General features: G+C 37.4%; 1 protein-coding gene across 6 annotated transcripts in view; it reads left to right on the plus strand.

Moving 5' to 3' along the window:
• LOC107590640 (synaptotagmin-1-like) overlaps nucleotides 1–17,136 on the plus strand; it is a 237,901-nt gene that overhangs the window by 181,868 nt on the left and 38,897 nt on the right. For all 6 annotated transcript variants that reach the window (XM_016279544.1, XM_016279534.1, XM_016279553.1 and 3 more), the window contains one exon: nucleotides 15,500–15,688. In XM_016279544.1, coding sequence (XP_016135030.1) covers nucleotides 15,526–15,688 — 163 coding nt within the window. In that variant the 5' untranslated portion in view covers nucleotides 15,500–15,525. The remainder of the gene's footprint in view (nucleotides 1–15,499; nucleotides 15,689–17,136) is intronic.

A 17,136-nucleotide genomic window follows, 5' to 3' on the forward strand; every position in this document is an offset into this window, starting at 1 on the left:
CCCCCGTTATTAAAAAAAAACAAGTGGGCTCCCCCAAAGTCTACAGTATAGTTCGAACACTGTTAAGCACAACTGTACACTGGCTTCAGCATTTATGCTTGTTTATTTCATCTTCTTTTTTCCACTCTCCACTAGCACAGTTTGTCCTTCACAGAATGAGAAAGAGACTGATCGGGAAAAGGAGATGTTACAGCATGTTGAGACATGCAGAGAGTGAGAAGTGGAAACATCAGTCAGACTGTCCTGTGACTGTCAGTTCACATCAGAGAAGAGAATGCTGAACACTAGAACCACTGCACTTTAGATTACCTGTCAGAATCCAACCATCACACACACACACATATTCACCATCACCAGAACCCTTTCCATCACACTTCCTCTTCTTTCATCCTCACCTCTCTCTATCTTCGTCTATCACTTTTTCGTTCTGCTAGCGTGTGAAGAAACATGCCAGAATTGACTTTATTTGCGAATAGAAAGACACACTAATGTGCTTGTGCCTACAGGATAGACCAACTTAGGCTGGTCACTGCTGGTTTGGTGTTGATCCAGCTGAATGGTCATGCTGTTCAACAAAGGGTTCTGCACTAATAATGTTTCATTACAGTACAGAATTCAGATACAGTAAAAGGATTTTCAGACTTACAGACCCTCCTGTGGCAATTTGTTTGTATTTCTATAAGAAAGTATGTAGCCAAATTGATTACCTTAATGTAAATGAAACTGCATAAACAAACCATTTTATTTGTGTAATTTGACTTTTTTTTGTAATTATTTAAGTATTATTTATGATATATTGTTTTAAATTAGGGAATTATTTCATTATTATTTATTTTAATTAATAATAATTAAATATCAAATATGATATTAAATTATTATATTATTAATTTTGAATTTAATAAAGAAGAAAGGACGGAGCAAGTTATTAAAATTTGAAAGATCAGAAACTTGCATGCACTGTTGAAATATGCACAATAAGATCTATAATTTGTATTAAGAATGCAAATAGTATAAATTGTTGCTTAAGAGTTCAATTTTAACATGCAAATTGCATGCATGGTTCACTGTCTGCTGTCGTTTTTCTCTCACTCTGTCTCTTTCTCTGTCCTCCTTCCTGTTTTTTGAAAGATATCCTTTTTAAGCCACATAATGTGTTTTGTAGCTCATTTAAAAAATTATAATTTCATAGTTTTATTATTTGAGAAATGTAACTGAAATACAATCAAACAATGTTGGAGCCTTTTTCTTCCCCAAGAATATATAATTTCTTAATATAAGCAGCTGCTGATTGATACCAAGTGAAATGACCAATCTAAAAATCAAATACAAAACCAAAGTCAAACCCAATTCTCACCTATGTGCTGTAAATTTAATACTGAATGAAAAGGGACAGGTTAGCAGTCTGGATTGAACCTTTCTGCTATTCTTCTAAATTAATCAAGGGGAAAACCTGAGGAGGTTTGGATTAGGCCAAAGCCTTCTGAGATTAGAAGAGACTCTCAGACTGCCTGTGGAAGTATGTAAATCACAAAACCGGTGAATTTAGAGTGTTGCCAGCAGTGGTGGATTCTTCTCTTTCATAAAGCCACTCCGTAGGATAAAATCCTAAAATGTAAAGTGTTATGCAATGCTGAAATATATTCAAATTCACACTCTCAGGACAAACAGCCCTTGCAAGTACATACTGACTGCTTGTGTGAGTGTGTGTGAAGTGCCAGCTGCAAAATACTCTCTTTATCTACAAAAAATTAAAGAGTCGCCAACGTGGGAGTCATGGAGAGAGCAGAATGAGTTGTTAGGAGCTGCATCTGTGGAAGAAGCTCAGTGCAAATTAATAGATAGATAGAGTTCCAAAAATCTTGGGGTGCCCCAACAAATCATGAGGCAGGCCCCACCCACAAGTAATGATGTAATTTATGAGTGTTTGTATCAGTTTTGAGCCACTTATTGTATGGTAATGTGTTTCTTTCTTAAACCGGTGTCTTGTATGCCAGTGTAGAGGGAGCGGTGAAGTGGGACGGTCAGGTGTCCTTGTGCACTGACAGTTTAGCCTGTCCCATTCTTTCCTTTTCAATTAGAGAGGTGTACAGGGCTCTTACAGGCACTGTAAATCACAGGTGAGAAGGGCAGAGAGAGGGAGAGAAAGAGAAAGGCCGAGCCCTTGGTCCAAAAGCAATCTACTAGCACACACTGCATCACATCTGACATCTTCCTATAAAGAATAAAAAGAGAAGTAATAGGGTATACCAATCAATTATTTTCTCTCTCTCTCTCACACACACACTCACACACACACTCACACACACACTCACTCACTCACTCACTCACAAACACAACCGTAACCTGGCTACAAATGTAATCAGATTGCTGCTGTTGTTTAATCACCCCTCTGCCCTTGTATGACATTATGAGCTGTTTAGCACTTGCTCAAACACTTGCTCAAACACACATTAAAGCTTTATACAGGCGTATTTATCAAACTGTTGTTCATGCCAGGGCTGTGCACAGTGGAATTGAATTTTAGAATACCTAAAAGTCTAATTCAGTTTGAACTGAGGTTGTGAATAGTGCAAAATTGAAGTGTGAAATTGACTGTAAGGAAAGAGAGTTAGAATGGAATGAAATTAAAAGAAAGTGTATTATATATACACACTCACATTTATAAAACACTCACACACACTGTATGCATAATTCATTGTAAAAGAATGCTCCTAAATAAAGGAGTGTTTTGACAGTTGAGCTATGACAAATCATAATTATAGTTCACTTGCATTTAAAGGCATATTTAGTCTAAAGGGTTTGTCTGAAAACTAGTGTTGTAAAACCAAACATCCTGTGTTGAATGTATTTAATTCAGTAAATTCAGATTCCAGTTAAACATTGTTTATTTTGTAGTCAGTTCAGGTCAAATTGCAATGAATTACAAGGTGTCAGTGGGAGATTTTCTTAAATCTAATCCTAAATTTAAAGTTTATAGAAAAAATAGATTATGAAATTATGTAACTATGTTTAGCCGTTCATGCTGAATTAATAGCAGGAAATTGTGGAGGAGAATAAGTAGAATAAAAATAGACTGAATATCAGTACAGCACTGCCTTACAATCTCTGTAATAAATAATGTGGGGTCATTTCCCATTTTCCTGTGATGTACCATGCTCATTCAGTGCAAAATAAGATGAAACATAGTCTTTTTATTTATAAAGTCAATTCAAATTCCACCACTGGTTGTTTTAACATTTTGCCTTTGTTATTAAGAAATGTAGTTTTAAGGTTGTTGCTTTACTTTGCCTGTATTGTAGATTTATATGTATCTGCTGCTGTATTCATAACAATTATATAAGCCTCTTCTCAAAAATACCAAACAGGCAGAGTGGAATCCCATCATGCTCTGCTTCACCTTGTCACTTCTGATCTTTCTGAGCGAGCTTTTTTCCCTCTAGCCCCAAGGGTCCTGCCCTCTCCAAGCCCCCACCCCCCCCCCCCCCCCCCCCCACCCCGTCTGCTGTCGTTTTTTTCCCTCACGCTGTCTCTTTATCTGTCCTCCTTCCTGTTTTTTTTTTTTAAAGATATCCTTTTTTAACCCACATATGTGTCTGTTCACCTCAGTGTCGTAAAATGGCAGCAGGCATAGTACAAAATGGAGAGTTGTGTCAAATGAGTTTCACATGGTGGATAGACAAGGCACTGATTATTATTAGTTTTTTGGAAGTTTGTAGAATTTTCTCTTGCTTTTTGGTCATTATTTCATGGTATTGTATGGCTTTTCTGTCATTACTGACCTGTTAATTACAGCACATTCTGAAACATTTGAAGGGTAAATTGAAGTTGATCCGTTAGACCTTTCTCATATGATATTAAACATAACAAATGTGATCTCTTTAATATCTCAATTGTTTCGCCTACAGCAGTGAAATTAAATAGATTTCAAAAGGAGACTCTCCTGCTTCTCAGATGTTTCTCCTGAGAAAAACACTCTATCATGAGGCTCATATAGAGTTACAGAAAACATCTTAATATCACACACTCAGATTTGACAGCTTACACTTACCTACTGAAGGTGCTGATCAATTTGCAATAGCCTTGGCCTACAGAATTATTTTTTTAGTAAAATTTATTATGTGGTTATGTATGTTTTCAAACCTGGCTGTATCTTCATTGTGAATGTATGTTTATTCAGTTGTTGCCTGTACAAATCTATTCTTTGACCTGCTGACTCACCTGCCCTCCTATACAGTACATATATATGTGCATGCACACAGCTTGATGCCAGTGGCCATGACGCCAAGCTCCCGAAGGATCTCCATTTGAGACGTCACTCTCTGTCAATTTGTACCACTAAATGTGTGTGTGTGGGTGTACATGAGAGAAGCTCAGGGCTCCTACAAGCCCAATTACTCCAAAACAAGAAAAAAACATGATGAAATGAACAACAGACATCCTAGCCTGGGGCCATTGCCTACACTGGATGACTAATAGCATTTAATGGTGGAGTGTTTGACTGGTGTCATGTTAATGAACAAATGATTAGTGCTTTTTGGTCACAAACAAGTCGGGGTGTTGAAAAAACACAGTTGGCTTGAACTTCAGTCTCCATGCAGACGAAAGTTATGTGACGAAGCAACAGCTGGCTTCCTACTCTTACGAATACACTCATATGCCAAAAAACCTGTCTGTATTACTCACATGGCTTCCTGCTTCCCAAACGTACCCTCTTTCCCCAGCAGATCTGCCCTGCCTCAGCCAAACGTCCATTATTTACACTTGTTCAGGATTTAAATGAGAGCAGCTGTGAGCCGATGAGTGAGCGATGCCCTGAGGGTTCCTCACACTCGTCGGGTATTCTGCCCAAGCTGATGTGATTCTGCATTCGCTGTCTCAAGTCCTTTTTCCAGGGTAGTTTATAAGCAACAAAGAGATGTTTAGGAGTTTTTCATCATCCTCCGCGGTGGCGAGAGGTAATTGAAAAGGGGGGGATTTTGTGCATGGGCTAAATAGAGAGGCAGTGGCCCTTCAGCAAAGCGAGGTTAATAACTTTTCCACTTTCATTACCCTAGAGATGGACTGCAGGGGACTTAAGCACAGTCCCTGGACACCGGAGGATTCTACTGCTCTTATCTTACTTTCAATTCTCTCTATTTCACTCTCTTGTTTACATATAAATGCCGACGTATTATCAACAGCCAGTCTTGTTTTTTTCTTGGTTGGCCTGATGGAGTGATTGTACAACAGTGATGCCCAGAATTTCTTTTGCAAGAATGTAATTTTACTGTCTGAAATTTGTGTTTTTGTGTTTAGTGTTTGGGCAGACAGACAGACAGGTTTTGTTTTAGTTTGGTTTCATGGTCACACTTGATTTTAAGGTCCAGTTCTCACCATTAACTACACCTTTTGCCTCAATAAACTCCTAATTTTCTGCTTATTAATAGTAAAGTAGTTGTTAAGTTTAGGTATTGGGTAGGATTAGGGATGTAGAATATGCTCATGCAGAATATGTGCTTTATAAGTCCTACTAAACAGCTAAAATGTTAATAATAGGCAAGCTAATAAGCAACTAGTTAATATAAAAAATTGGTCCCTATACTACAGTGTTACCGGTTTCATCCGTTTTAGCTGTGGTTGACTATTTTGCTGTAATGTCACCATGTCCCATAGCAGAGTTAAAGTCTCCTGGAGGTTAATTACTATGATTCCCCTATCAGCCAGTTTTGCTGAAAAAGAAGTGAATTATACATTCATATTGTACATTTTGCCCATGACATTCCAGTTTGTTCCTTATGGCCTAATTATTCAACTGACCTCTAGTTCATGAAAACATACTGACTATAGTATAGAAACAATCCCTTAATAGTGTTCCTTCACAAGTAACTGAAAATGGCTTAAACCAAACACTTAAGACTGGAATACAGTACACACTATTTGCCTAGATTTTTGTCCTTAATTACAATCTGGATGTATCAACGCTAGTGCATGTATATTTCTGCGTGAGTTTGTTGTGTTTGGAACAACACTACCACTACCATGACTTCATTGTAGTGTATGATGCCCAATTATTCCTCTGTATTTACAAAGTCAACAAATGTATGATGCCTAGTGTTTTAAAAATCTGTTCGAATTTTAAAAGTTCTGTACTGTATCCCTGCCTTTAAAGTGTAGTAGAAAAGTACTGAAATGTTCTGATGCTAATGATCTACAATCCAATTTTCAGCATGTACTGAAATACATTAGTATGCACTTTGCATACTCATATAGTTCCTGTACTGTTCCTTTATAGATAGCACTTGTTTTGATCATAAAATGAAATGGCATTTACTTTAGAGGCTTTAATTACTATTTGTCTGATAAGTGTCATGCAATTCAATAAAGTGCTCTTAATTGTTTGACGCAACACCAGTGAACTATTTATTTGCTTTCATACAGCCTTTAATTGTGTTCGGTTTTCTTTTTTTAAATTTAATTTTAATATAATTGCATTGTTGGTTCTCCCTTCAGATCAAAAGATTTCCATTGCTATGATTATTGCTTTATCCCCACGGGAAAGCAATTTGAACGTCTTGGTGAACATTATCTTTAAATGAAACACAACATTATGAACGCTAGAATAAAACGTACCTGTGTAAACACAAGAGTTTGACATTAAAATACTCATGTATCCCCTTCTTATGAAGATAAACGGTAAACCTGTGTGAAAACATCATTATTTTTTCAATTATATTTGGTGATGCTGGCGGTGCAGAAATTACACACTTTATCTATAAAGCTACAGGCAGTTATTTTGTTATTTTGGTAGTTTTCTTCCTGGGGAAATGTTTTGTAAGGCTAAGGAAAAGGTGCTGTAAAGGAAAAGTTTAACTATGAATTTTGTTTGATTAAACACAATAGAAAATCTATCCGAGAGCTGAATAAGCTAAATGTAAATATGAATTTACAATGGGTCATTATATAATCAAATATTACTACTAAAAACATGATTGTTGTTGTTGCCGCTGAGAGGTTGAAGCTGCTTATCCGTGTTCACACTTGTTCATTACCTGTAGCATCCAGTTTGTGTTACCAGTGTTTTTCATCTCTCCTCCTCTTTCTTTCTCTTTCTCATCTCATTGATTTGTACTATTGATTCAAACCATAGCATTCATCCAGACGTTTTTTTAGTGTTTTTTCAACCAAATGTGTCCTTTTTTTGTTCTTTTCTACTTCCTGTGCTTCTGACCCGTTGTTTGACTAAACGATTACACACCATTAGCCCCTTCCCACTCCAGCTTTTTCCAGAGTCATTACAGTTGAGCTACTGTATGCACCTTACTGCTAGCTCAAATAATGATTTGGTTTGAACTTTTCCTTTGTAGTTCACTCCCTTTGTACAGTCAACTATTTACAACCGCATTTATTATTCATGCAAACACAAGATCAGATCAGACTGATCAGACCTCACTTGCTTCCTTTTCTATACACATACACATTCTTGCAAACATATAGAACAGAAAGCATTCACCCTCCACTCTGCATTTTTTTCCTATTTTGTTTGTTACAAATCTCCCTTCAATAGCACAATAAATTGAACACAATTATAAATAAAACAATGTGTTCAAGAACATTAATTCCCCCACAATTAACAATTTACTTTTTCCCAACACCCTCATTGAGATGAAATTTTCACCTGTTTTCCAATTCAGATTTGCTCTGCCAAATTATATAGAGTGACCCAACAGTTTTAGGTATTTTTTCCACCTTCTTGCTAACAACTTTGTCTCAAACAGTTTGTTACTTCTTTATCTTCAAAATTTGCCATTTAAAAAAGAAAAACAAAATCATTTGATGGTGTATTACACTGGTTTTAGTACTGGTAAAGCATGTTCCTTCTAGATCAGATCAGACTGATCAGACCTCACTTGCTTCCTTTTCTATACACATACACATTCTTGCAAACATATAGAACAGAAAGCATTCACCCTCCACTCTGCATTTTTTTCCTATTTTGTTTGTTACAAATCTCCCTTCAATAGCACAATGAATTGAACACAATTATAAATAAAACAATATGTGTTCAAGAACATTAATTCCCCCACAATTAACAATTTACTTTTCCCCAACACCCTCATTGAGATGAAATTTTCACCTGTTTTCCAATTCAGATTTGCTCTGCCAAATTATATAGAGTGACACAACAGTTTTAGGTATTTTTTCCACCTTCTTGCTAACAACTTTGTCTCAAACAGTTTGTTACTTCTTTATCTTCAAAATTTGCCATTTAAAAAAGAAAAACAAAATCATTTGATGGTGTATTACACTGGTTTTAGTACTGGTAAAGCATGTTCCTTCCGCACGCATTATGATAGACCTATAGAAAAAAATATTTGACTCTTTTTCTTTTCTAAGCATGGCTTAACTTGAAGTGCTGTAAAAAAATTTTTTGAAAAAAAATATTATTTTAAGGTACTTTATGATATGTTGCCATACGGCAACAGCATACAATAGTGGATCTAACTTAAAATAAGTGTAAGTTTACTTATAGTTAATATTTTTCCTCAGAAATGTTCTTTGTGTTGATTCAATTGGTGCTATTATAAGCTTTAACACAGTACTTATAATTTACACCTTATACATACTTTCCAACAACTTGTGCTTTTATTTATTCCATTCTTATTTGCTGAATAATGATTTATAATTTTTTTATTTCATTAAATTTTTCATGAATATTATTTAAATTGCAAATGTATACAGTTAAAACAAATATAATACTGTATATCATGTATCATGAAACATTGACATAAAACCAAAAACATTGCCGTTCATGAAAATTCAGCATTACGCAATCTTATGAAAGGAAGACTATGAACATGAGCCCATGAACTCCATGAACAACTCCATGAAATGAAATCACTACCACACCATTTCATACCCAGTGCTGAGAGACTGGTACATCTGCAAGTATTTCACAGAAATTACTCAAACACATAATAAGAACTTGTGAAGACGCATTACGCACATGGTGATTCGTCATTGATATTCAGTGCATCAGTGAATATGAAATGTCTTCTCTCGGTTGCAAATCCACACTACCATTCCTTGATTGCATTATGCATGCGTTTGTTTTTTTAATATGCAATAAACATGTTGCAAGGCTGTATCGCTGGTGACAAATGGAAGTCAACTCCAGTTAAGTGGAAGTAATTGATGATTACATGCTTGGTTAAGCCCTGAATTTAAACCAGGACATATAGACATCCAAGATCAAAGTCCAAAGCAAAAGGCATTCATTGTGATTCAAGGCGTGTGTTTGTGTCACTATTTTAATTTCTGCATGATGAAAGAAAGAGCAATGGCATGGGCCCAAGCATCCTCACCTGCCCTCCCTCGCATGATAACATTTAGTTTTAGTTAGTTTAGTTTAGTTAGTCATTTAGCAGACACTTTTATCCAAAGCGACTTACAAATGAGGACAACAGAAGCAATCAATTGTAGTATTAAAGCAACTAAAAACAGATCCAAAACTAAAAGCTAAATCTTTATAAATACACATTTTAAAAATAAAAATGACAAATGCACACAACAAAATTTCAAAACTTAACATTTAAATGAAAAACAAAAATAAAGCTAAAAACAATTCAAAATATTAAAGAACAAAAGGTATAAGAGTATAATAATGATTCTAACATAACACTAAGCCAAACACCAAAAAAACAACTACATATATGTGCATGTACAACCATAGACACATACATACATACATACACATACACACATATACACATATATATATATATATATATATATATATATATATATATATATACAGTATATACACATGTATGTGTGCATGGCTGTACACACATATATGCAGTTGTTCCCCTGGTTTTAGTTGTTATATACATACACATTTATAAATTCAATATATATATTATTTCATTTCCATTTAATTTAATAACATGACTAACATTTATCGCCGGGGTGGTTATGGGGCGATGCATCACTCTGACGCAGTTTTAAGTGCCACAGTTTAGAAAATACACTCTGGGGCCTTCAAAAGTGAGAAACGAAGAGTCCAACCAAAGTAGAAGCAACTCAAGCACCAAATGACAACCCAGCGTACACAAAAGTAATGCTTAGTGTGTCTTACTGCATGGCATAGAGCCGTAGTTTTGCTCTGGCAGCAGTGGAAGTTTCAGTGGAGGAGCGTAACCCAGTTGGGAAAATGGGGGGATGAAGCAGGAAGCCAGGAAAGAAGGGAGAGAAGCGCGGTTTGATGCGCAGAGCACCGGAGCGAGTGCAATGAAAGCCATGCTGTGCCATCTGGCAGAGTGGTAATTGGGTAAGGATTTTTCACCTGCTCAGTGCCATGGCCCACACTGGGCTGGGTAAAGAGAGTATGGTGCATCCTGGAAGCACATTATGCAGTCAGTGTAGTTTTTATAGTTTACCTGCAATTAAGTGGCTTTAGTTTAGGGACAAATTCTCACTATTATCTAGTTGGTTATTAGCATGAATTACTAGCATATTGGCAGTTTATTAGTACTTATAAAGCACATATTAGTGCCTTATTCGGCATGAGCATATTTTAGATCCCTTAATCCTACCCCAAGCCTAAACTAAACAACTACCTTACTAACTATTAATTAGCAGCAAATTAGGAGTTCATTGGGGCAAGTCATAGTTAGGTAGTTATTTAATAGTGAGAATTGGTCCCCAAATTAAAGTGTGACTAGTGACTCAATCAGTAACTCAGTGGGCCCTATTTTAACGATCTAAATGCAAGGTCTAAAGTGCACGGCCCAGGTGCACTTAGGGCGTGTCCGAATCCACTATTGCTAGTTTAAGGACGGGAAAAATGGTCGGCGCGCCCGATGCGTGGTCTAAAAGGGTTGTCCCTATTCTCTTAATGAGTAATGGGTATGTTTTGGGCGTAACGTGCCATAAACCAATCAGAGTCTCATCTCCCATTCCCTTTAAGAGCCAGTTGCGCTCGCGCCATGGCGGATTCTCTGTTTACATGGCGGAATTTGCGAGCGCAAAGACAGAACGCATCTCCAGAGATGAAACGGAGCAGCTCGTGCGTGAGCAAATAGGGAGCCTAATTCTGATACATGCAATGACTATCCATTATGACATGTAGCAATTTTTATATTTTTGTAGCCTACACAAAAGTAATCTTTTACATTGCAATCCTTTAATTTTTTATATTTGTTATGTTTGTGTGCTGCTGTGCGTCCATGTGTGTGTAATAAGCAGAGTGTACGCGCGCTGTGGACCCGCCTATACTAACGCGCTCTTTAAATAACAAAAAAACTACTGCGCCATTGACTTTAGACCAGGTTTTAGTTGGTCAATGGTGCGGTCTATTTCAGTTGCCTCAAAATAGCAACACTCCAACAATGCGCCTGAACACACCTAGTTTTTAGACCAGCATGCCCATGAGTGCACAAATGGGCGCAAATGCATTTGCTATTTAAACAGCGTGGCGCAGGATGTGAAAATGATAACTGTGTCAGGCTGAAACTAGCAAAAAAACACTTGCGTCGCGCCGCATTGCGCCGGGTGTATTATAGAGCCCAGTAACTCAATCTAGACACTTATTCACAAATTGATGCATTTAACTGACAGATTGAGGGGCGGGTTTGTCAAGGTCTGGCTTAAATTCTTTAAAGATAATCAGTTTTGTGTGAGACACCTAATAACAATTAATTAAATATGAAGAAACAGAACTGTGTTTTCTGCTAATTATGTCTGTGAATAATTAGTGCTTGTTACTTTTGGAAAGAATGATGTTATCATTACAAAGTCTACACATATTTCCACTAATTTATTCTGTGTTTACTGTACAGTAGGTCAGTTTTTCCACACTGGTACCAACTATTTCAGATAAGCCCACCCCAAAATGACACACAAGAGTAAACATGTCCAAAAAATATAGCTGCAGATTTATATGTTGGCATCAAATTTTTGGGCAACTCTGGCATAAGAATGTCTGTACTTGTCTAGAGTAAGTTACAAATTTGATGATGTTTTACAGTGAAAAGTCTGGCAATGTGAGGCTATAGTGTGTTAAAACTAATTTCTGAGCTGTTCTGTATGTGCAAATCATCAAACAGAGTATGTTTTCAAATGAATCATTCATCTCAAAGGCACACTACACAAAATCTCCAAATGCAAGAACTGCTCCTGCTTTTAGCTCTCTGAAATCTAATAGAGACCTGCAAAGACATTGTTACCATTTCATGGCGATTGTATTTTTAAAGTCTGGATGATTAGCTCCTTTGCCTTTGCTATATTTTATGCAGTTTTGCTTTAAAATGGCCGTTTTGCTGTTTGGATGGAGAGGGCTGCAATCCTTGTGAAGTCTGTTCACTGGGCACTTTCATTTGGTTTACACAAAGTTGCCTCCTACGAGCATGTCTCTCGCATCCTGCTGTTTTAGCTCTTAAACGTGCAACTTGCTTTTGTCTGTGTGATACAAGTAATGGCCTAAAGGACATTCTTGCAGAGCCTCGACCCGTTTGTGAGTAATTATGGCTTTTTGTGTAGGTCTATAATGGACTTCTATGACTCACCATGTGAAGCAGTCTAGCTTCGCAGGTGCGCGGCAATGCTATTCATATGTGCGGAATACACACACACACACACAAAAGCCTTTTTTATTTTCTCTTATATGCTACAAGGACAAATTTTGCAATGTGAAACTTTGAGAAATGCTAGTTATTGTACCGGTAGCATACCTTGTGTTAACCAGACTAGCCCAGACATGACATTTAGTTTTTTAAAGACCAGTGCCTAATCAGTTGTCTGTCTTAGAAACATGGCAACTACAGTAGATACCAACTACAAAAATCCTATAAAAACTGCTTTTGAACTGATTTGAGATGTGTAACCAAAACTAGCCATGGGTAGTGAGTGCCTCAGCTGTTGAATCCTGTGCTCTTCACACCCTATTGTGTCAGCAGACCACACAGCTGCTGTTGTGTACATATGTAAACACTTCCCCATAGAGTCTGCAGCTTGGTTAGGGTGTGGATAAATCATTAGCGTCAGTTTGCAGCCAGCAGCACACAGGCTTGACCAGCTGTTGGTCAACATCTTTATTCCTTATTAAAAAAAAAGTACTGGGGCTGTAACACTGTACGTTGATGGGGTCTACTGTTAGTGCTATGGTACTTTATACTGAGGTGGAGGATATCCTTGTGATTGTGTGTGTGTGTGAGAGAGAGAGAGAGAGAGCGAGAGATCTGCACTACTTTTTTTCCCAACACTTCCTTCATTATAGTACATTATAGATGTTTAATTAATATCCATTTTAATAGAAGTGTACACTACCATTCAAAAGTTTTAGAGCAGCAATATTTTTAATGTTTTTATCAGAAGTCTCTTCTGCTCACCAATGCTGCATTTATTTGATCAAAAATATAGCAAAACAGTAATGTTGTGAAAGATTTTTACACTTTAAAATAACTGTTTTCTATTTAAATATACTTTAAAATGCATTTATTTAAAAAAATGATTCCTGTGTTGGCCAAGCTGAATTTTTAGCATTATTACTCCAGTCTTGTCACATGATTCTTCGGTAATCCTTCTGATATGATGATTTGCTGCTCAAGAAACATTTATTATTATTGTTAATGTTGAAAACAGTTATGTATTCATTCAGCAAGGATGCATTTGAATTGATTGAAAGTTACAGTAAAGGCTTAATTTATGTTACAAAAGTATTCTCTTTCAGCTAAAATCTGTTTTTAACTTTCTATTCATCAAAGACTCCTGAAAAAAGATGTGTATCCAACTGTTTTATAACTGTTTTATACCACACCAGCTTTGGTTACACATCTCAGTTGTTCAAAATCAGTTTCTATAGGACATTTGTAGTTGGTTATATAGTTGTTATGTGTCTAAGACAGAAAACTGATCAGGCACTTCCAGCAAGAGAATAAGCATTTCTTAAAGTATCTCTGAACCAGCTAAACTTCTAATTTATACCTAATTTGTCAGACAAAACACCAAGCAACCCATTTTCTGAAATATTTCAGTTTGCCCTTCTCTAGTTTGCCCTTCAAACTCTCTCAAACTACAAGAAACCCGCAACACACTCCATATAACCTGTAGGCCATCAATCCTGCTGTCACCATAGCGACATGAGCACAGCGATGACAACCTGTCCAACACAACAGCTCCAACGGTTTCATATTTTTTCCAGCCAGTCACCTGCAGAGAAAGGAGGACCCAATAGAAAGTCTAATTAAACTTACTGTAAGTTCATTCTGACTCCTCTAAACTTTGAGGTTTCGTACCTGCCACATTCATTCCATCTATTATTATTACATCTGAGTGATTGACAAAGGCATTAATTACAGAGCAGGTACAATGGCAGTGACACCGGCTGTGCAGGAGTCTTGCGTGTCCTGTGGATAGAAGAGAACAAGACTCACAGTCTGCTCGCTGTTCATCAGCACATACTACGACCTACTGTAGGTCTTCAGGACCTCCTGGGGTCATGCCGGTACTGGCGAGAGAGATACGACACTGACTGCACATGAACTGGGGAGGCAGAGAGAGTCTGCAAGTGAGAAAATGAACAGAGGACTGAGTAAATGCGAGCAGGAGATTAGGAAGGATGGATGGGAGGATGTTTAAACAGCTAAACACACCTCACAGCGTGTTCGTTCATGCTGTAGTCGAGACTTCCTGTTGAAATCACACCTCATTCTCCACCTTCCTCTCACACACTGGAGTTTTCATCTTTCTCATTCTCACTCCATCTCTCACTTCCTGACCTGTTATCTGCTTCTATCTATATCCCCCATTAATGGTGTTGTAAACGAGTGTTTTAAGTGAACGACTTAAACTTTCATGCACTGATTTTCCTTTGTAAATTATATGACTGCTTTGGTGACTTTAGAAGACTTAAGCAAATTTCCTGTGTGGCCCATAAAAAAGTATTTTATTGTTTGAACAAGCTAAATGAATGAATATGCCTCTTCATTGAAAAAGCCATCGTTCTGAGTCTTAACGAGACTCACTGAATGAGAGAATTTTGTTCATTAATGAACAGAATGAACTGGAACATGTTGTTTGTGAACAAGAATCTTCTGACCAATAATGACTAAACAAAAAAGGTCATGATGTCCATTCAGTTCCACATGTGAGTCTTTGTATCAAGGATTGCGAATGCAAAATTAGTTGAGTGAATAATTCAGTGACTCACTTACGACACTCATTGGTGCCACCTACATGTGTATTGATGTAACCTACAAAAACTTTCACTGGAACGAATCTGAATTAGCTGTTGTTTAACAGAATCAAAAGATTCAAATCAGTGGAATGAATCAAAATTCCCCAAATTTTTCTGTAGTTGTTCAACATAAATTTATTAGGACATAATTGTAGGCACCTACAAATCCTTGTGGTATACATTAACCAACAGACAAAGATATTGGAAGAATTGTGAATGTGCACATGACATTTTCTTATTAATATTCCAGATAATATGAGTAACCCTCTTTTGTCTTTCCTTGGTTAGCTTCTGCCTGGCTGCCACATCCAGCGATGAGTCGAAGGGAGGCTCTGGTGGGGAACCCTGTGCCTAGTGCAGCGCCTGAGGTATCAGGCAACAGCACAGAGGCAGCAGGACCCGGTCCCCATGAGACCAAAGATGAGATGTTCTCCAAAGTCAAAGACAAGTTCATGAATGAACTGCACAAAATCCCACGTGAGTGAAATTTGTTTAACACGACACTTGCTGTTTACATAATTTTGAAACCCTGAATGGCATTGATTGAGCTCCAGCATTGACAGTGAATGGCAAGGTCTGTCAGATCCATTTTTGATTATTTTGTTTCCATTTTTTAACTTCCATTGTTCACCCAGTGCTGAAAAATAATGAGCTTGAGAAACAGGCGGCAACCAAACATGTTCCTTCTCATTCTAATTGTAAATAAGCGAGTAAATTAGTTTTGTTATTTCGTTTCGAAGCACAAGTGCCCTGTGCTTCGGTCCGCAACACACTGCAGCTCTCACTGTGAAGCATGGAGCTAAATGCATGCATCTAACCACTATCCAATTCACTGTACACTCGTTCATATTTTCAAGTTAACACATCTGCAGCTGTTTGTGTGTGGGTGTTTCTTCAGCTAGGTGCTTTTATGTCCAAGGGATTGTTTTATTATTATTATTATTATTATTATTATTATTATTATTATTATTATTATTATTAGATACTGGTGCAACAGTCTCTTTGAAACTCTAAATTTAAAAGAAACTCCATAAAGTTTGGCAAACTAATGAACCAATTGTGTTAATATCCAGCTAAATTCTAATGCAGTATTATAACCAAAATAAAGCCTCATAAATAGCTGATTTGAGAAGTTTTTTCTAAGCTGTAACGAAAGAGAAGCACTCAATGAGCTCAAGAAGTTTAACATTGAAATGTTGTTAAGCTAATTTCTCAATACCTTTATAAGCATGTTTTTTTTCCACAATTGATTCCAACCCACTACAGTATTGAGCTAAAGGTTACTCGTGCATGTAGCAGAGGTGAAGGCAGAATTACATTTAGGATGCCATGCCTGACGTGACACCATTGGCAAGACCTGAGAAAGATCTGAGTCCTCTTCTACACCTACGTTACCTTACTATAGGTGTCTGGTCATTTTGCCCATCTCTCTATCTCTCATACTCAATTTCACACATGCAGCTTCGCTCTCACTCTCACTCACACTCTCACACACGTACACTTTCACTTCCACCCTTGCTTTCGCACTTGGAGACACATTCACCACATTAATTATCACTTTGCTTTCCTGCAGACAACTGTAAAATAAAGGGTTGCCGCATTTGACTCAGACAGATATGCCCCTTCTGAGATCCAGCCAGAAAAAGACACTCCATTACAGTGGCTTAAATTACTGTTTTAGCCGCCTCCCTCCATCACACACACGTCTCTGTGCCAACCGGTGCCTGGGCTGATGAATGCCTGGGGAGAAGGGTGCTGTATTGACCGGGGCATCCAGGAACCCTGACGGACCTGCATTAAGTGATGAATGGGCGAGTCCTGATGCAGAATACTTGAGCTTTTCTCCACCAATATAATCCAGTGCGTTGAATGTGTGCAGGTGCCGCCTGTAAAAGTAAGACGCATGGACCTGTCACGATCTGCCG

The sequence above is a fragment of the Sinocyclocheilus grahami genome, unplaced genomic scaffold (genome assembly GCF_001515645.1).
Source record: "Sinocyclocheilus grahami isolate Dianchi unplaced genomic scaffold, SAMN03320097.WGS_v1.1 scaffold8.1, whole genome shotgun sequence".
Classification (NCBI taxonomy): Eukaryota; Metazoa; Chordata; class Actinopteri; order Cypriniformes; family Cyprinidae; genus Sinocyclocheilus; species Sinocyclocheilus grahami.